The sequence below is a fragment of the Podarcis cretensis genome (genome assembly GCF_951804945.1).
Source record: "Podarcis cretensis genome assembly, chromosome: 14".
Lineage (NCBI taxonomy): Eukaryota > Metazoa > Chordata > Lepidosauria > Squamata > Lacertidae > Podarcis > Podarcis cretensis.
This window is the reverse complement of record NC_137183.1, coordinates 53,610,698-53,632,616: the sequence shown is the minus strand read 5'-3', so window position 1 is coordinate 53,632,616 and position 21,919 is coordinate 53,610,698. Positions and strand designations below refer to the sequence as shown.

At 42.2% G+C, this 21,919-nt stretch overlaps 1 protein-coding gene and 1 long non-coding RNA gene across 9 annotated transcripts in view; one reads left to right on the top strand and one right to left on the bottom strand.

The window, feature by feature from the left end:
• Positions 1-21,919, bottom strand: part of SDK1 (sidekick cell adhesion molecule 1) — a 659,529-nt gene that overhangs the window by 134,994 nt on the left and 502,616 nt on the right. For all 8 annotated transcript variants that reach the window (XM_079953648.1, XM_079953647.1, XM_079953646.1 and 5 more), the window contains 3 exons: positions 16,255-16,353; positions 11,443-11,634; positions 10,281-10,402 (listed from right to left, as the gene is read on the bottom strand). In XM_079953648.1, coding sequence (XP_079809774.1) covers positions 10,281-10,402; positions 11,443-11,634; positions 16,255-16,353 — 413 coding nt within the window. The remainder of the gene's footprint in view (positions 1-10,280; positions 10,403-11,442; positions 11,635-16,254; positions 16,354-21,919) is intronic.
• Positions 3,772-16,419, top strand: LOC307203342. The gene is made up of 3 exons (XR_013833163.1): positions 3,772-3,815; positions 14,612-14,707; positions 16,282-16,419. It is a non-coding gene; the product is annotated as an uncharacterized lncRNA (long non-coding RNA).

The window sequence follows — 21,919 nt, the reverse complement described above, 5'->3', positions numbered from 1 at the left end:
CTTTATTTACCAAGCTCTAAAGTGAAAACGACATCAAGAGGAGCGCCTCATACAATGGATGAATCCTAATAGCTCCGTTGACATTGAAAATCGGACTTAACCCGTGGAACTAGAGAAACTCGTAGAGAAGTTTGCCAGTGCAGTCCTAAACTAAGTGCATCTGTGGCTAAGCACAACAGTCACATTTCATGGTATTTCCCAACACAATGGCAATATGTATTATGTGTTGAGCATCTTAAAAAAACTAGATACTGTACAGAATTCATTTAAGCACAGGCTGAGTCAAAATAAGCTTGCAGTTCAATACAGGAAAGGGCTATGTAAAGGGGCTGTTGCTCCATGGCCTAAGCCCCAGTTTGTGTACAGGGAGTGGGGGGCCGGCAATCATGCTGCATGCCAGCTGCACCAGTGGACCCACCATATCCATTAGTGCTATGGTGAACTTCCCAGTCATGCAATTCCCACCAATGTTAACCCAGCACGCAATGTTATACTGATAGCAAACAGGTGTTGCAGTTAGCGTAAGAAGCACTGGAGAAAATGCTGCCACTATATGCCAACAAAGTCAACCCCAAAGCTTGGGATGACTTCAATGCCAAAACAAAAATGGCATGATTGCATGTCCTTTGGAACAGACTTTAATAGATTCATCAAAATTTCTCTTCTGAATCTTGGGACCCTTCCCAGAGTTTGCAACAAGTTGCATGTTTTACAATAGAAATCTCTAAATACAGCTATATAGTTTTAAACATAAATGGCCTAATTCGTTGATTTATTTTTTTAAAGAAGAGATGCCTTTGCTTTGAAATTCAGCTTTGCTTTATTATGCTGGGTTCAAGTGTACAGTCTGAGGGAGATGAAAAATTAGCACTAATAAATTTTAATAGACCTTTTAAGAAGTATGTCATATGGCTCTTCTATAAATCAAGATGATGGGATTACAAATTCAAGAACATCTTGACCTGCCATGAGGTAAAGAATAAAAAAACCCTGATTCTGCTCTCACAAGAGAGGGAATAAAAATGAACAGACCTATTGGCATAAAAACGTGAGAGAATGCCCATACATAGAAAATGCAGAAAGGAAGAAAAACCAACTCATGAAGAATTTAGGATCAATTTTTGAATTTAATATGATATTTGAGAGATACTTGGCTGCTTCTTGACAAGCACGGATTCACTGGGAAGTTTTCATGGGGAAGCCTTGAAGAAAACACTGGGAGCTGCCATAGGTGGTCGATCTGTTGTCCTCCAGATGTGGAAGACTCCATCTTGATTCAGCCAGGGATGATGGCTGCTGCTGTCCAACAACCTCTGGAGGGTCACAGACTAAGTGCCCTCTACCAATGGCATTAAATTAGTTCACCTAATTTGGGCATTTGATGTATTTATTTTTGTACTTGATGGTTGTTTTTAAATTTTCAGATACTGTTGAAAGTTTGTTTAGTCAGTTTAAAGGTGTAGAGGTGAAGCACCTGGTCACTGGCAGAACCTGTTTGACTCCATGCATCCAAAAGGTTTTGAGGGACTTCATGTTTTCCTACATGGGAAGCTACTTTTGAAATGAAGATTCCAAAAGCAGCTTGCAATACCCTGTGTTTGGTATGTGTTTGTTTGTTAATTTTTTAAAAAACTAAACCTATCCAGAAACCCTAGCAGGCATGTCAGCTGGATGCTGGCCATATATATTTCTGACTATCACATTTCCTTCCAGGTGGCTGGGTCTTTGTAGGTGCATTGAGATTGCAATGCATCCAAAATTTGTAACCTGAAAAAAAATGTGTTCCCACTGCAATCCTGTAGCAACTTGCCTGAGAATCAGCTTCATTGAAATCAAAGGGACTTACTTCTGAGTAGACTAAGCTCAAGCTGTTTGTCTTATTGACAAACATTTGACTATCAACAAACTTCCTCAGATGTTCTGCCAGAAGAGGAACTTCCAAATTCACTTCAAATTTTGCTTCGGGCAAAATCTGGTGATTGCTTAGGGATGATCTATATCCGTACAAATGGGATTATAACAACCCTTCTGAGAAATGTCACTGGTACCTATTCAGTTTTGCTTAAGGATCAACCAACACATTTGCTTGGGGAGGGGAAATTTGCTTTAGGCAAGATTTTGATAGGCACCTGCTTCCTGAAGGATGCAGGGTGGTAGAAATATATTAGAAACCTGGCTGTCTAGTATTTATTTATTTATTTATTTATTTATTTATTTATTTATTTATTTAATGGCACAAGCTACCTAAGCTGATACTAAAGGCTGCTGCAGCATTTTATTAGATTATAAGGCAGCCCTATTTTGGAAAGTGTTTAATGTTTGATGTGGTTTACCCCCTCTCCTGTATTTTGTTGGAAGCCGCATAAAGTGACAAGGGTAACCCAGACAGATGGGTGGAGTATAATAAATTCATTATTCCTATTACTCTGCCTTTGCCCTGCGCTCTTTAGCGCCAAATCAGAACAAATAGAAAACCAGATTGCTGTTTGTTCCGATTCAGTACTGAACTGCAGGCTTTCCTGGGAGAAAGTAGCAGGGCAAATGGAAGTGAGCCCACACTTAACATGGACTGATTGTAACACTGGAGATGTCTGCCATGATATCAGTTTCCAGATTCAAGTGCCAGCTTCATGCCTAGGACTTATTAACAAACCAAGGCAGCAAATAATGCTTCCCCCACCAAACTTTTGGAGTGGGCTTCAACTTCAATGCTACAGAGTGGCAAAGACTTTCCTGTCACCTTGGGGACCTTGAATCCTGGTTCTTATCCAAGTTATGCTCTCCAAGTGCCATCTGTCATCTCAAAGGCAATGGAGTACATTTACAGTTGATAAAAGGCTGCTTAACAAAGCCGAAAAAGTATTCTTGCTCTGGGGTTGGGGGGGAGGGGAGCATTCAGAGCCAGGGCTGATGTACAATGCTATTTCAAGCTTAGTGAAGGAGCCAAGTCACTCTGTAAAGACCATCAGTTCTTCATCAGGTTTATAATCAGCCCCTTTGTACATAGAGGAAACTAAGAAATTGGCTCGGCTCTGCCTCTGCAGTTGGAGGCAGCAATTCTTCTGAGTACCAGGTGCTGGAAACCACAGGAGGAGAGAGGGCTCTGTGCTTGGGCCCTGCTTGCGGGCTTCCTATTGAAGCATCTGTCTGGCCACTGAGAGACAAGGATGCACTTGAAAAGTTACAGATTTCCCCTGAATGTCTGCATTCATATCTGGTTCTTTTAGATGCATCTCACTTTTCTTTCTTGTTGGAATTGTCTGCATTTGTGCGTTCAATATTTAACTTTTAAGAAATTCCCACCCCTCCTGGACTCCCTTCTCACTGAATATTTCTGACCATGGGATCTCAGCCAGTAGTTCCTTAAATCAGCCTACTTCAAGTCAAGAGTGCATGTCTGACTGCACTCAGCTTTCCTTTGCCTCTGTATCATGAAAGCCAGGAGGCCATGATCTCTTCCTCCCATGTCTCCCAGTGCTTCCACTTCGTCAATCAGTTCCTCCCTGTTGGCAAGGCCTCTCCTCCTGCCAGAGGGGAGGGCTTGTGAGCGGGAGCAGCTTTCCACTGGGGCAGGGAGGTGTGCTTGGCTCCCTGCTCCTGATTGCTTCTGCTGCTGTGGCCAAGCCTTCCAGCTGACCAATAGGGCAGGCTGGTGGGTGGGGCTAGTTGTATTTAAACAGCCGCAGCAGCGCTCAGCTCCCAGCCTGTTCCTGCTTTCTTTGGGTCTCCCTCCCTCCCTCCCTCTTAGGTCAGCTTCTTTTGCGTATTGATCTTGCTATGGACCGGTTGGTTGCCTTGGTTGCCCAAGGGGCCTGGTAAGACTTCTTTTTATCCAGTTGGCAAATTGGCACCAGCCTCTTGGTTCTTTTGCCTACCTCGTAGGAAATCGTCACAACTTTCTGGTATTGGCAGTTAGGCACTGGAATATGTGTGCTGTGTTGGAGGATTGGGTATGGGCCATCATCTACCCCTCCTCTTTTGGGTATTCTGTTAAAGGAATCCGGAGGTCGTGGATCCTGTCCGATGCCCTGCTGGTGAATAGGGCCATGGCACGACCCCCAGTGACGTCATGGGGGAGCTTCCAGTTGTATTTGCATCAACAAGCTCCTCCCATTGGTTGTTAACCCTGATATGACTCCTGTGGAGTCTTGTATTGCTGTTTCATCCAGTGCCTAAGCCAAAACTACTCACATGCTGTAACCAATAAAAGTTGTGGCCTAATTTTGCCCATTAACCTAAAATAATGTGTCTTTGTGTCTTTTTATACTCCTTTGTGGGTGGCGGGCCCTCGACTCACAAGGGCCAGTTCTTCCAGCTTGTGGAAAATGAAATTGTCTGTGAGGCAATGGAGGCATTTGTTAGATCTTACATTTTTGTCAGAGTTTGAGTTCCAACAGATATTTTACTGACTATGGCATTTTGGATATTTGTGTAACAAATGTAATATAGGTACAGTCTTCATGCTCAATAAGAGCTCTGTGTATTTTCTATCCGTGGGTCTGTATTTGACTACAAAAATGTAAAGGGTGAGTAAGCCCTGAGAGATTCATAATACCAGAACTGCTGTGCTTCTGAAATGTGAGAGAAGCATTTTAAAATTAAGTACATTTTAATTTTGCAGTTTGGGAAAATTCTATTTCTGTTGGTGAAACACGCTGCCCTTCAAGCAAGTGTTATGACAAGAAGCACACTGAAGAATTTTGTGCTATTGTTAAAGGAACACGCAGATGCTAACTCTGATTCTGTCTAATGATGCAGAGTAAAAGCTTTCAATTTGCAAACCACAGGCTGTTTCCAAGTATACTGCAGACACATGATTTAGAATGACAAAAGAACAGACCAACTCTAAAACTGAGTCTTGCAAAGTAAAATGTTAGCAAGATGCGAAGGAAGGAGGAATTGACTTGGAGCTGTAAAAAGCCAGAGGCAGCAGATAAAGAAAGATTGGCTCGGATTAGCAGGCATTATATTTCAGGCTACTGTTCTTATGTCTTCAGAATGGTTTGCATGGAACGTCCAAACACCAATACAAATCCTTATTTCTTCAGTTTAAGAATGATACATCTCAACACAAATGTACCCGGTGTAGCTTTTTAAAGCAAAATGTAGAAGAGAAACCATTAAGATGAAGAAGCTGGGAAAACGAAGGAAAGAAGCAGAAAGATTCAGAAAAGGGCCACCAAAATTAAAAGGCGAGAGAGAGGTGATGTGAGAAAAATTACACATGGCATGGAGAAGTGCGTAAGAGAAAAAATAATTATCCCTCTCTCCAACACTAGAACTCACAGACATCCAGAGAAGCTAAATGATGGAAAGTTCAGGACAGATAAAAGAATGTACTTCTTCATGCAGTGGTTAGTTAAGCCATGAACTCCCTCCCACATGGTGAGAGCCATCAACTTGGATGGCTTTAAAAGAGGATTAGACAAGCTCATGAAGGATAAGACTGTAAATGGCTGCTAGCCAAGATGGACATAGGAAGAGCCTGGTGGATCAGGCCAATCATTATCCAGTCCATCATTATCCAGTTCTCGCAGTGGCCAAGCAGGAGAGCACTCTCCCCTCCTTGCATGTTGTGAGTGTCACAACCATTCCCAAAGGTGCAGGGAATTTTGTTTCAGCAATGCACTGCAGTGTAACCATGGCTTATGTGCTGACTGAGATCTGCGGTATGAACAACATCAGCATGATGCCCTGGAACCTGGATACTGTTCAGCATCACATGCCGAGGTAAAGGTTAAATGGAAACTTCAAAAGATTCCACCAATGGTGTCTCTGAAAAATTTTACACATCACTTGGGAAGGCAGGCGAACTAATGCCAGTGTATTGGAAGAAGTAAAGATCACCCGTGTCGAAGCAGTGATTCTTCAACATCAACTTCGTTGGACTGGTCCTGTTGTGCGGATGCCTGATTATTGTCTTCCAAAGCAACTACTCTATTCTGAACTTAAAAATGGAAAGCATAATGCTGGTGGTCAACAAAAGAGGTTTAAAGACTGTCTCAAGGCAAATATATATATATATATAATGTAGTATAAACACCAACAATTGGGAAACACTTGCCTGCAAGCACTCCAATTGGAGAACAGCCTTTACCAAGATGCCATGGGCTTTGAAGACACTCAAACTCAGGACGCAAGGGAGAAACGTGCTAAGAGGGAGAAACACCATGTTCAACCCCTGCCCGGAAACCTATGACTCCACCATGGAAGGATGTGTGGATCCAGAATTGGCCTCCACAATCACTTGCGGACTCACTTTTAAAATCGTGTTTATGGAAGACAATCTTACTCGGCTACGAGAGATCGCCAAAGAAGAAGAAGAAATGGAATGCCTGTATGCATCATTCAAAAGGGACCAAACAACTGGAAGCAACCTCACTACCAACGAATGGTCAGTATAAAGGAATAGTCTCAGGAATTCAGCATTTAATCTTAAAAGCACCATATAATATTATTTATAGAAATCTGTAGGTGGGAAGGAAGGAGCAGAGTTTGCCTGACAGGAGAATAAATGAGGAATGGCCAGTTGGAAATAAATAAATAAATCTAGGACACCACCGCAGAAACAAAGAGGGACATTGTTCAGAGCTAATGGAGAGGAGTATTTCTCTGAGGCACACTTAAAGACTTAAGGTGAGAAAACTCTAGAGTATTTCATTACTCAGGCACATGAGTGATTGGGAGTATATTGTAAAAGGCAATTCATCCTGTACTACCCCCTTGTGGCCTATAATTTAACGCGCACACACCCAGACAGCCTGTTTAGCATAGAAACTCATGAAACAGAATCTAAAAGCAGATTTCTCCACTGAGGATCAGATAAACTCCTCAGCGAGCTGGACTACAGATATAGAGGCATGTCTGCAATTCCTGTTGTGGCTTTCTTTCTTCTGAACATTCACAAAGATCTCTACAATTTATTTATAGACTGCCACATATCTATTATGTAGTATCTCACAACAAGAAAGTCTTCCAGCTATTTCACCACTTCCTTTACTGCACTGCAAAAACAAACAAACAAAGTGAAAATCTGAAGCAGCTCAAGAGTAAAAGAAGAGAAGTCATCTTTCAATCTTGCTGACTGTTTCACATCCTGGATTGATTTTTTTATTCCCCTAATGGGGCAAATTCTTAAATAATGCATACAGACAGATTAAGGATGAGGAAGGCCCAGGGGTGTATTTTTTTTGTGGGGGGGGGGGAACAAACCTGTGGTATGATTAGGATTGCCTTTCTCTTCACAGAAGCTTTAAGATGTACATTCTGGAGGTCCATTCTTAACCTGAAACTGTTCTTAACCTGAGGTACCACTTTAGCTAATGGGGTCTCCCGCTGCTGCCGTGCCGCCACTGCACAATTTCTGTTCTCATCCTGAAGCAAAGTTCTTAACCAGAGTTACTACTTCTGGATTAGCGGAATCTGTAACCTGAAGCATCTGTAACCCGAGGTACCACTGTATATCATTTCACTTTTAATTTGATATTATTATTATAAGCAAGGCGGTTTACAAGCTGAAGAAACGACAAAGATCACACACCTTTCAACAATCTGATCCAATATGAAAAAGTCACAATAAAAACGTAACTTTGAAATGAACAGCTTATGTCAAATAAAGTAGTATTCAATAATACATTTGAATACAATCGTATGAGAAGCACAGAATTGCACAAGGCACAGATTTCTCCACCGTGGTGTCTCCACATAGAGAAAACTACACCTGTTGAATTATATCCTACTAGGTGGGCATTAGGGACGCGGGTAGTGCTGTGGTCTAAACCACTGAGACTTGGGCTTGCCTATTGGAAGGTCGGCGGTTTGAATCCCCACGACGGGGTGAGCTCCTGTTGCTCGGTCCCTGCTCCTGCCAACCTAGCAGTTTGAAAGCACATCAAAGTGCAAATAGATAAATAGGTACCGCTCCGGCGGGAAGGTAAATGGCGTTTCCGTGCACTGCTCTGGTTTCACCAGAAGCGGCTTAGTCATGCTGGCCACATGACCTGGAAAAACTGTCTGAGGAAAAACGGCGGCTCCCTCGGCCAGGAAAGCGAGATGAGCGCCACAACCCCAGAGTCGTTTGTGAATAGACTTAACTGTCATGGGTCCCTTTACTTTTTAGGTAGACATTAAAGGCACAGAGTCTTAATGGGGGGGGGATCTTGGTTTAGAAGGTAAATGTAAAGGGAGGGCCTGTTTTATTTTCATTTTTTTGTACATCAACTAACAAAGTTTAGCACACAAATACTGATAATATCCCTTGGTATGATGTCTCTCCTCTTCCTTACATGAGAGGCTTCCTTCTCAAATCATAAAACCCAGCACAACATTTGAGTATTTCTTAGTCTCTAACCAGTTGCAGAATTCCAACATTCCAATTTAAAACTGGCTGAAGCAAAAGACAACAGCAACCAGTTAGATGCCTTGGGAAGTTCATTAAGGGGGCAGGATGGAGGGTCCCTCTAGACTAGAGACTGTTGGGTTTTTGTGATTATATTCTATAAGGTGTCAGAGATGCAACAAAGAACATTAGTTGTGGATTTCTAAAGAACATCATCTTCCTTCACTAGTTCTGAGGTATGAAAAGTGACAGGATTTCAGCAGGAAATTATGGGACATGCACAGGTTGGAAGCAAAGCCGCGTAGCCTCAAACTTTTGCAGGTGTAGACAGTATTGAAAGCAGGATGTTGTAGAACCACCCCAATACCACCATGGGCACAAATAATCAGAAATAATCAGAAATAATCAGAAATCAGAAATAATCAGAATAATAAGAAAAATCTCTAGTGGGCTGCAAATTGTGGTGCCCCTATTGTTTATCATATACACCACAATCAGAGGTACATTGACTTTAATCCATGGACAGTAAATTGCATTTGTTATCCGTTGACAGACTTAGTTTCCATAAACTTGCCTAATCCATTAAAAGAAAGAAAGAAAGAATGAAAGAGATTGAAAGAGAGAGAGAGAGAGAGAGAGAGAGAGAGAGAGAGAGAGAGAAATAATCATTCCCAAGGCCAGTGAGCTGAGGCACATTTTTATATTTTTAGATCCTGTACAATTGCAAATGTACTGATAGTGACATAAGCATCAAACCTTAATAAAGTGCTCAAGATGGAAATATTTTTATACAGCCAAGCAACAAGATCATGCTTTTGAAAATAGCTTTCATCTAAATGCATTTCTTAGCATTTCTCCGTTGCTCTCCCTTTGAAGAAAGCTAATAGCTTATACACTCTTAATTATCAACTCGGTGCATTTAAAGGCAACAGTAAATGCTCTCACCTTTGCCCCTGTTCTCTGAATAGAATGGAAGGCCAGCCTTGTTCATTGTCTGTATGCAATTTCTGTTCCTTCTTAGTGGAGAAACATCTATCCCCTCTTTTAACAGGCATCCTGTTACCACTTACCTGTAGCAGAAAAGCCAACCTCTTGACTCCCCTGCAAGCCAGGCAGACCCATCAGCTCACTTGCTAACTACAGTGGTCCCTTGGTTCTCAAACTTAATCCGTTCCAGAAGTCCGTTCCAAAACCAAAGTGTTCCAAAACCAAGGCGCACTTTCCCATAGAAAGCAATGCAAAATGGATTAATCTGTTCCAGACTTTTTAAAAACAACCCCTAAAACAGCAATTTAACATGAATGTTACTATCTAACGAGACCATTGATCCATAAAATGAAAGCAATAAACAATGTACTGCAGTCACATAATCAATCAATCAATCAATCAATCAGTAGCTGAACTGTGTTCCACACAGTCAGAAAAACAAAAGAAAAAATCCACAAAAACAAAAATGCAAAATAAATAGCAAAAACAGACAGACCTCAGCATAACACTCAAAACGGAAGCGTGGCACTCAGTACGGAAGCTTAATACTCAAAACAGAGCACTTTTGGCTTCCAAAAAATGTTCGCAAACCGGAACACTTACTTCTGGGTTTGCAGTGTTTGAGTTCCAAGTTGTTTGAGTACCAAGGGGTCTGAGAACCAAGGTACCACTGTATACTTATTTGGTACATTTGCTCTAAGCCCTCACTCAGGAACACACAGCCAAGAGCCTATGAGATATTGCTCTTGTGAATCTGATGCTGCAACAAAACAACAACAACATCTTTTTGAGGTGAATCACCAACTTCGATATTGAACCTTTTCAAATTGTTTTTAGGAGACTCTCGTGGTCATACTCTAGCAGCTTAAAATCAAATGTGATCATATTTTTAGTTCATCAGAATTACTTAATTAAAATGGAAATCTTAAACCTCATCCACAAATATTTGGCATACCTGGCCTTCCACTATCCATTTGGAGATGGATGTTTTCCCATCGTACCCAGGCCGGAACTGAAGGGTGGCAGAGCGGGGGCTGATGTTGGAAATGACCAAATTAGATGGTGCACCAGGAAGCTCTATATATGGCAACACACCAAACAGAAAGAGAGGGAGAAAAAGAACACAGAGTCAGGGGATAAATACACAGCTCAACATTTCAACAGCTTGAACAGCTGCAATAGTAGTAGTAGTAGTAGTAGTAGTAGTAATTTTATTATTTATACCCCACCCATCTGGCTATTATTTTCCAGTGGCAGATCTGAACACCAGAAGTCATCTACTGGATCGCAAAAGAGCCCACCTGGTCCAACATCCTGTTTCTCTCTCTGGCCTCCAAAGAAACAACAAAGAGGACATGAGGCGAAATTCCTTTCCCCATTGTCAGTCTCCAAGAATTGATAGTAACAGGACTATTGACTCTGAACCAGGACATTGTCTGGAAGTTTTGAAGATGAACCATTCTCTGCTATGGGTATCAGAAGAATATTTATATCTTATAGAGCTCTATGTGCATTCAAAGCTTGGATAATACCTCAAAGCAAGTGACTCCTTGGTAGAAATGGGATTGCCAGTGAAACAAAATAATCATGATAAATGCATAATGATGCAATTCAGGTCATTGTATGTGGATAGCAAGGCACTAAAAGTGGTTTGAGTGCCACCTCATCTCACCTGCCACTCAACTCCCCACATGGAGAGGGGAGAGGGGAGGAATATCTCAGCTCAGACTATTTCCTTCTCCTCAGCCCCAGCAGCTTGCTAGAGTCCAGATTCTAAGCCTCTGCAAGGCATTCATGAAGGTGTAGATGCAATGGCACATTAATGCAGGGACTCGATTCCTTTAACTACACATTTCAGCATTAGCCTTGAAAAGGCCCCAGTATAACCTCCCACCCAAATCTTTCCTGAATCATGTTATATGACAACCATGCACCAGACCATTGCAAATATGAAAGATATACCAATGTAAATATATCTCCTGCATTTCCATTTTTCACTTTACTTCTGTAAGTAGCCCTTGTGATCCTTTGGCATTCAAAAAAAATAGAAGAAGAATTAATTATACCCATCACACAACAATATTTCTGGGGCTGTTCCGATTTCTGTTTTTACCAACCTGGAGGAACACCAGACGAAATGGTTGATGAAGTGACCATGCCGGTCCCCTTTGACGTCTCTGCCGCTACCTCTATCGTGTAAGTGGTGAGAGATGACAAGCCTGTAATTTTGTACTCAAGGGTTGTGTTAGCAAGAGTGCGAGCAAGACGCGATTCATTCCTGCTGTACACCTCCCAGGAGATTTGGTAGCCTGGAAAGGGAAGGGAAAAAAAGGACAAAGAAATCAAGCAGCTGTTATCAGAGGCGTCTTCCACGCCTGTTCCCTGTGCAGTCTTAAAAATCTATTCAAAGAACAGCTCAGTGACTTGGCCAAGGAGCCTCCAGTGTGTTGATACTCTCCTTAAACAGAAAAGCACTTTTCTATGTAGCAATGTTTGCTCATTAAGCTGGTGTCAAATGCAGCAAAGCAAAGGGTCCTGCCCCCTAGGCTGAAGGAGCTTCACCTGCCCATTCTGCTGCCCATGGGGCTTCAGAGAGTGACATGCCTACAGAGCCCTCGGCTGTGTTTGCAACCCAAGGGCGACTCAGTGGCAGCTCAGTTCTTGCTTCTTCAACATCCGCCTCAAGCATCAGGAAATTTTATTTCTGGATCATTTTATTTCTCTGCTCCTCCCACAAGTAGCTATTCCCACATGCATAACCAACAGGTTCACATGTGCTTGTCCCCAACATCCAGGTTTGAGGGTTATTTCCTGCAGCGCATAACCAGATTATATGTATACTACAGGTATAAACAAATGTCAGGGACACACACCCCCTCCCTCTCTGTCCCCAGCTTATGGTGGCATCTTCAGTTGCTGGCAGGAGGGGGCTTACAAACACTTCCTTTTGTGCCATGTTTCTTGGCACAAGTCTATGCTTAAAGCTCCGTGTCCGAGTGGTTGTTTTGTTTTGTTTTTTGATCTCGGTGCTTTCCCCAGAAACCTGTGTTTTACTGAGCAAAAGACTATCAGTTTTTCTGTGGATTGCCTTTTGCTCCAATTCAGCAGTAAAACATGGGTTTTCTTAGGGAAAGGACTGGGATGAAAAAAATGCCAGATGCTCAGATACTGAGCTTTAAAGCCCAGACCTTTACAGTGGAACCTCAGTTCTCGAACATCTCCATTGACAAATGATTTGGAACCTGAACGCCGAAAACCCAGAAGTAATTGCTTCTGTTTTTGAACACGCTTCGGAAGTCGAAAGATCTCCACACCTTGCATACACTTTTTTAAGCAGGGTGGATCATTATCTTGCCTTTTTCAACCTTGTACAGTAAAGCCATTGTCCTTATCTGTACAGCACCTGACCCTCCAACCTCACTTTTCTATTGTAGACTTGCTTGTTAAGCCATTCACTCCTTTGCTCTTTCATTTCTGCCTGCCTTCGGTGAACTTTCCAGACTATCTGTAACCCAATTTTCTCAATTTTGCTTCTGATTTTGCTTGTTCTCCTCTCTCCCTCCTCTGAACCCCTGGTGACAACTTTATTAACTCTGGAGCACATTTGTGAACCTTTCTTGTGACAGCCGAGAGAGAGCTGGTTGGAAAAGTTTGCTTGATTGCAACTTCCCTGGTGATTAGGATCAGGGCAGGAAGGTACAGGACACTCTTGAAGGGATGTGAATAGGATGTGATTCAAGCCCACTAGCGTAAGAGAGGACAGCTCTCCAGCAACTAGCTTGGTCATGAAATAACCACATTGGCCCTTCCAGTCTTGCTGAATGACAAACTTGGATGGGATAGTATTTTCAAGGATAAATAATGATGATTTTGACGTGATACACCATCATCTACTATCTTTTATCTGAAAACGGTCTCAGAGGTAGAGACATAAAATATATAAAGGAATAACTCAAGTGATTTCTAATAGTAAAAGTGTCTTTCAGGAAGGTCAAAAAGATTGCTGCATGTTTACCAATGCAAATCTACGGAATAAAAGGATGTCTTATCTGTTTTGCATCACATAATTGCTGGATCTCATATGGCACACTCAATTTTTCCATGAGCCTCTACTGCCAAGTGACCACAAAAATCTATGTGAGGGCAAGAGATTTTGTTTTGCACTCTTATCCTTACGAAAGTTATCTTCAAAAGCATCGCTTGCCCATCTGATGAGCTCTGCAGCAGTTGACGTGTCAAAGCTTTATCCTGTCACTCTGCCACAATGGTTGCGTGAACTGGCCCTGAGCAGGCAGAAAACCCCACCATCAACACACCAAATGTTCTACTTCTGAAAAGGAGTCCAGCCAAACCAGATAAAAACAAAGCACATGGAGCCCAACCTTGCTAGGAAGGAACTGAACTTGCAGAAGAAACTATGAAGTCCAAAGGAAGAGGCAGATGGAAGGAAGTTCCTTCCATCTGCCTCTTCGACTTTTTCTAACTTTTAAAAGGCAGAAACTGCACAAGATGAGCAGCATCCTAGAAGAACTGAAGAGGCAGAGGCAATTGGGTTTTATCTGACTCCAGTTTCAGGCAGGAGAAGAAGCATTCCTTGTTCTCTGGCATTAGCCCCTTCTCCATAAGCGGCAGCCTAACTGAAACTAATGACCAGAAGAGTTTCAGAAATAATTTTCTGTTGATCTGGAGTAAATTCTGTATGAGAGAGCAGTACATCCAATCACAAACTGTCCGTCTGCATCCAGGCCCTCATAAATCAGAGTTTGCTGAGGGAGAGAGGAAGATACTGAAATTTACAATGAGAGCAACGGGCAATTTACCAAAGCTGGCTTGCTCCCTCCTAATGCCCTCTGCGCTTTCCTCTCATTCCGCACACTAGAATTAAAAACCAAGTCACAGCAAATGACATCCATGCACCGAAGTGATGAAGTGGGAGCCTCCTAAGCACTCTTAGGTTTCTAAGCAGCATTGGATAAGCCACTGAACCATTCAAGGGAAATGAATGATTTCGCCACCTCCCATCTCCCTGCCTTAAATGCAATGTTCACCGTAACAGGGGAACTTTTTCTTCCTTATAAACCTTGCCTGACATGTCTCTAGGCCTACATTTCCTCATAAATAAAAGGGATCTTCACTTTCCTCCCCCTTTCCTAAAATAATTTGATTCAGGTATAGAACGAACTGTCACCTTACTAAGCCAGCTTCAAAGCTTCCATAGGACCTGCTTGCATCCCCGTTGGCTACGGCCATCTTGTTTCATCTTGTTCTCTGCTTTTTGTTTTCTAGCAACCACATGGACTAGCCCTGATTTTCTCTAGGGGGAAATGTTTCATAACACACCCACAACGACATGACACAGAATCCATGATGGAATCATTACTGGTTTGTTACATATACTTTTGACACCAAAAAACCAAAAAATAACCACATTTAACAGTCTAAAACACAACCAAAAATGCAACATTTAATAAATCTACATGGCAGAGGGGAATGAATAAAGCAATCCACCAATCAGCATTTCACCTCACCCCTCTCAAAAGTTTGGGCAAAGAGATGGGTCTTTAATTGCCATCAAATTCTCAATAAAGTTTGGGCATAACACACCTCTGAGGAGGTCATGCCATAAGTTGGTTGGTGCTTCAGCTCAGCACATGGGTATGATTTCATTGCCCAGTTGCCACATTTTGGGTTGAAAGCTTCCAGCAGTTGTTGGGATCACTTTCATGCAGGCAGGCAGGTAAGCAGATTTTATTGTTTTTGTGACCATATAACTTCCATAGAAGGAAGTATCCAAGTCAAAAAACACCAAAACACATTTTTAAAAACAACAACAACATTAAAATACATTTTGGCCTGGCCTGGCAGCCCTGTGGTCAGCATGGTCTTCACCTTAGTTTTCAAAGGCCTGTCTGAACAGGATGGTCTTAGCCTGCCAGAGGAAGGATAACAAGGAGGGCACAAGTCTGGCCTCTCTTGGGAGAGAATTCCACAGTATGAGGGTAGCCACAGAAAAGGCCCTGCCTCTCATGTGCCACCACCAACTGGGCCTCTGATGTTGCTAGGACTGGGAGAAGGTGCTCATTCAAGGATCTTAACAGCCAGGGAGGTCCATATGGGAGAGACGATCTTTCAGGTAGTGGGGTCCAAGGCATACACATAGACCCAATTAAATCACATGCATGTGAGAAATATGCGCAGCACAGAAGGTTATTAAAACTCTATAAAGCTTTTTGTCCAATACCCACGCTGTCTCTGCCTAAATAAGTGGGAGACATATCTGCTGCTGTGTGGATTACCAATCATGAAACAAAGGGTGTCTTTGCATTCCAAAGGTCACAAGTTTCATGTGCATAAACAGCAAAGATGCACGGCCCAGTGAAACCTCTGCCACTGACAGCAAAAGAAAACACATTCTTTTGGAGCACATCATACATGAAAAAATGGAATTTTTGGTCAACAGGGAACTAACATTTTCCAGACCCAGAGGGCCAATGTGAAGATTAAGATTTTAATGGATTATGATGCCCTTGTTATAAATTCAACCCTAAAAAGTCCTGACAACTGGAAACAGTGGCTCTCCAACCTCGTTGAGTTGCAGAGAAACAGAAACTACCGTGTGCATGTCATAGGGGTGGAGAGAAATGAGATTTTACAAGCTCATATAGATGTGGGGAGCTAAATTGCCCCACAGACAACTTTTATAGAGGCCATGACTGTGAGCTGGTTGTAACTGCCCAATGACCTCTCAATACACACCTTTGCTGATTCTTCAAGCTTTAAATAGTAGTAGCGGCAAGCTTGAATTCTCCGCCAGAAGCTTTCGATAAAAGCTGGCCATATTGATCACTGTGCAATGTGCAATGAGTTTCTTTCTTTTTCTCCTATTCCCCTCCCCATCTTTTTGTAAGTGGCTGCTTGCTGATACTTGCCTGTAATGATGCCATTTTTCTCTACAGGTTCTTGCCAGCTGACCTTGAGCGAAGTGTCCAGAATCTCAGTGAAACTCAGGTGCCCCACAGCTCCTGGCTCTGGCAATCAGAAAAGGAAATCTGTTATAACAGGAGAGGCTCTGTTCACTTCAGATCTGATTTAGCCAAAGAGAGAAAACAGGCACCTAGGCCAGGGCTACTACCAGCAGAGAGTGCTGTCAGAGCAATTAATGAAGAAGAAGAGGAGTTTGGATTTGATATCCCGCCTTTCACTCCCTTTAAGGAGTCTCAAAGCGGCTAACATTCTCCTTTCCCTTCCTCCCCCACAACAAACACTCTGTGAGGTGAGTGGGGCTGAGAGACTTCAAAGAAGTATGACTGGCCCAAGGTCACCCAGCAGCTGCATGTGGAGGAGCGGAGACGCGAACCCGGTTCCCCAGATTACGTGACTACCGCTCTTAACCACTACACCACACTGGCTCTCAATGTGCTAAGGACCATTCTAATTATCATCTACATACAAGATTTTACCCCATCCTCTTTTCACAGAGCTAAGGAGAGTGGCAGGAAGAGATTTAGCCACACTGGTTCAGTCTCTTCTCTTCATTGAATATAATCAGATCAGGCTGAATCCTGAAAAGCAGCCTCATGTGCTGTTGCCCCTTGTGGAAACAAACCATCTTGTTGGACGGTGTGTGTGTGTGGTGTTGGGCTCACATCGCCACATGTGGCAGACCTGTGAAAAGGTGGCCACATTCTGAGATGAACTGTTGAAAGAAATTAGAGGCATAACTGCACAAAATATAATCAAAGGGCATAGTCGCCTTTACTTAATCATTACCTAGTGGTCAATATGAATCTGCATTTTAAGCATCTTATTGGCCAGCTTTTATTAGCAGCCAAGGCAGTAATAGCTAGATATTGGAATTTTTAGAGGCTGTGCATTGACCACATGGACCAAAGAAGTCTGGCAATTAACATGGATAGAAAAAAACCCTGACTACTAAGCTAAAAACAGAAAGGGGAACAAAATGAAAAGACCACATTTTCCGTGGCTTGTCATACTTTTATTATGTATAGCACAAAAGAAGAGGGCATAGGACCTCATCCACATTACAGACTTTCTTTGGTTGCTGTGCTTGCACACAACTGGAATTGCCACACAACTGGAATACAACAACTTAGGGGACGTAAGTGTGAATGTAACAAGCTGTGATGTAATTCAATCCCATGCCTTTGGACAGGATGGGTTTTGTTGTTTTGTAAGAAAATAAATTTCCTGTCATATTTCTCACTGGGTTGTTATTTCACCTTCATAACAAAGTCTTTAAAATAAAGAAAGCCATCCACCTTTCCCCCATGTCTTTTGCAGGTGCTGAATAAATGTCTGCAGTGTCACATAACATTTGAGCAGGGACTTTGCAATAGTGAAGGGCACATGGAGGTCAAGGATATCCACCCACTGCTTAGAAAAGCCCATTCCCAAAAAGCACTTTCAAAATACCACTCACAGGGCAAGGATCTTCAGCACATGCGTGTAACTGGGCGGAACTTCTAAAGGAAGCTTTACAGCTTAAGCTCAACAGCACTTAAAACAGTATTCTCTGGTGGGCAATGAAAACAGTGTAAAATAGAACTAGCATCCAAAAAAATGTGCTGTCTTAGTTCAATCTTGATCTTCAATGAAGGCACAGAGACTGATTTGTGGGACTGCTACCTCTCCTCGCTTCCACAGATTTATTGAGAAGAGAGAGGCTTCTGCTCACTTTGCATTCACTATGCTTCTAATACTTGGATCCTTGCCAGACTGGGCTGTTTTCCTGCTCTGCTGACATCAGTTGGCAATTCATATTCTGTTTCCTCTTCACTTTTGCACAGGCTCTGATTCCTCTCCAGCTATGGAGAAGAAAGATAGCTAAGAGGCTAGTGCTAGCCAATTTCCAATTCTACACCTGCAATTCAGGGGACACTGTTGAAACTTCATTCTTCAGCCTCCAGTAATCAAAGTATTGCACAAAGAGAGCTTCTGGTACAAGACAAATCTAGGATTCTCTATTAATGGATGTACTATGTCCCAACTCTGGCCATAGGAGTGTCAAATTCAGGCAGACTTTTGCATCAATAAGCCAGAGTGGCTCAGAACACACTCATTTGGTCATAAGAAAATTTCTACATCAGGCTGGCTTGCTGGTCTTAACAACTAGGGAATTTTATTAATGCTGTGCCTTGTTGCCTGTAACTACTACCAGCAGGGGAGCTTATCTGTTGATTGACTCCTCTTCAGGAACATATGAGGTTTCTTTCTTGGAGAAAAACAGGGGGAGTGAGACTATGCTGATTCTCCTGGACATCTCAGTGGTTTTCAGTACCATTATCCACAGTATTCTCCTGAATAACTGTCTGGGGTGGAAAGTGGGGACACCAACTTATGGTTATTGCATTCCTGTGTTGACAGTCAAGTCTTGAACATGGTGCTGAATGACTACTGCTGGGGTTCCTGATGTTTATGCCATTGGTTCCCAGAGGGCTATATTCTGTCTTTCTGCTACTCAACATACCCATGCAACTTCTAAGTGAGGGCATCCAGAGATCTGGAGTGAGGTGTCATTAATATATGGATGGCATCCAACTCTGTTTCTTATTACAGTGGCACCTTGGGTTCAGAACTTAATTCATTCCAGAGGTCCGTTCTTAACCTGAAACTGTTCTTAACCTGAAGCACCACTTTAGCTAATGGGGCCTCCTGCTGCCGCCGCGCTGCCGGAGCACGATTTCTGTTCTCATCCTGAAGCAAAGTTCTTAACCTGAGGTACTATTTCTGGGTTAGCAGAGTCTGTAACCTGAAGCGTATGTAACCTGAAGCGTATGTAACCCGAGGTACCACTGTATCATCAAATCCAGATGAAGAAGTCAGTGAAACTTATTTGCGAAAAACCACTGGTCATTACAAATATTCAGACATAATTGAGCTGAGAATAAGTGATTCACCCATACATTAGACTCCATTTGGCATGATAATTTTTATCTGATCCATTGCATGGTAGAGCAAACACAGAAGCATTATATACTACCAACCAAATAATAGAGTCTTTAGGGAAATCACACTTCTGAAACTGGTATTTGCTTTGGGAGGAGAAGCACTGCAGGATTTCCCCCAAATGCATAAAGAAAACTCTGCCCCCCCCATTCATACACTCCAACTCTAGCAACATGACAAAAATTACAGTGTTAATATTTACACTGTTCACTTCATAGCAGAAAGAGCTTTACAGGCATCTCAGTCATGTCAATATCCAGTACTTTTCTATCAGTGGCCTGAGCACTGATGCTTTTCTTGCTTCCTGTTGCTCTACAGCAAAGGACTCAGCTGGGTCCCCTGCAACTGCTAGGTGGAAATTGCTATTCTCTTCTTCTTCTTCTGGAAGCAAACATAGCCCAGATTCTCCTGCAGTGAGTGACAAGAAGAGCTTCCCTTTCACCGTTGCGTGGAGCTGACTGTGAGCTACAAAGCCTTTCCTATCCAAAATGTTTTTTGTTTTTTTAAAATAATTTTTATTAACAATTTTGTTTAAAATTACAATGCCAATAAACAATACAATATAACATCTCTTGACATAATTCTCTTCACTTCTTTGGACTCCCTCACATCTCCCGCTCCTGCGTTCCTGTTTATAAAATTTTTCCAGCAAATTTATCCCCTTATTTTTATTTCTTATTATCTACTTTTCCAATGTTATATCTCTGATTTTAACTATCCTTTACTCAAATCTTAAAGAATTTAAATATAACCTACAACTTCCAAATTTTTTATCCTTTCTTAAATTTAGCTTATCTTCATAATTCGCTTCATCTAGCTTAATGGTGCCCAGTTGTTTATACTCTCGCATCCTTCTTAACATTCATACAATTTACAATATTTTTGTAGATAAATCTTGAATTTCTTCCAATCTTCTTCCACCGTCTCTTCTCCCAGGTCTCGGATTCTGCCAGTCATCTCAGCCAGTTCCATATAGTCTATCAGTTGCATCTGCCATTCTTCCAGTGTGGGTAGATCTTGAGTTTTCCAATGCCTAGCGACAAGTATCCTTGCTGCTGTTGTTGCGTACATAAAAAATGTTCGGCCCTTCTTTAACACGTTCTGGCCGACAATACCCAAAAGGAAGGCCTCTGGTTTCTTAGGGAAGGTATACTTAAATACCTTTTTCAGCTCATTATATATCATTTCCCAGAAAGCCTTCACTCTAGGGCAAGTCCACCAGAGGTGAAAGAATGTTCCTTCATTTTCTTTACATTTCCAACATTTGTTATCAGACAAGTGGTATATTTTTGCAAGTTTGACTGGGGTCATGTACCATCTATATATCATTTTCATAACATTTTCTTTCAAAGCATTACATGCAGTAAAGTTCAGCCCAGTAATCCACAACCTCTCCCAGTCCTCAAACATGATGTTATATCCAATGTCTTGTGCCCACTTTATCATAGCCGATTTAACCGTTTCATCTTGTGTATTCCACTTCAACAGCAAGTTATACATTTTTGAGAGTACCTTAGTCTTGGGCTCTAACAGTTCCGTTTCTAGCTTCGATTTTTCCACCTGGAATCCTAACTTTTTATCAAGTTTGAAAACTTCTTTAATCTGAGCGTAGTGTAACCAATCTCGCACTTTGTCTTTCATTTTCTCCTGACTCTGCAATTTCCAATTATCCTTTCCTATCCAAAATGGACAGGATGATGAACTCAGGAGCTTTAATGCACCATAGTCTACCTTGAAGGAAGAAGCAGTCAAGCACAGAGAACTACAGGTAGGCAGAATAAGTGGGTTAGAATGATCCTGGGTGTGTGTATTTGTGCGTGAAGGGGGGGAGAGTGGAGAAACAAAGCAGCGAAGAGTGTGCATCTAGCCCAGTCCTATCTACTTGTCTGACTGGCAGCAGGGAAATGATGAAAGTGCATAACAATTATGCATGGCACAGGGAACATGAAAAGAAAAAAAGGCTTTTCTCCCTCTCTCATAACACTAGAACTTGTGGACATCCAATGAAGCTGAAGGCTGGAGAATTTGAGACAGATAAAAGATGCCAGTATCCTACAGGCATCTGGTTGGCCACTTTGAGAACAAGATGCTGGACCAGATGGGCCATTGGCCTGGTCCAAAAGGCCTTCCTTGTGTTCTTATATTCAGTTCTTGCAAGAACACAAGAAACTGCCTATATGTCCATCTAGCCTACTATTCTCTGTTCAGATTGGTCATGGGTCTCCAGGAGCTCACATAAAAGCCATTCATATCCCTAGCCAGCAGGTTTGTTTTTTTAATAGCTTAATAACTGGACCTGTGATCTCCACTATGCTAAACAAGTGCTCTGTCCTTCAACTAAAGTCCCCTTTCTTGCCAAAATCACAAGCAGAAATATTTCCCAGTTCTAATTCTAATTCTAATTGCCAAGGACAAAACCTGGGAGTTTCCACATGTGAACTATGAAATCTCCTGCAGAACTATGGTCCTTTCCTATGTGCCATGGTAGGAAAGGAGATAAGAACTAATCTCTTGTGGAGCAGGCAAAAGAAGAAGAGGGGGAGACAAAACAACTGGCCTAGAGCCATGTTAGATGTACACACTTAGCAACCACCTGATCAGTTGTGCTGGTTTAATGTATGTCAACGG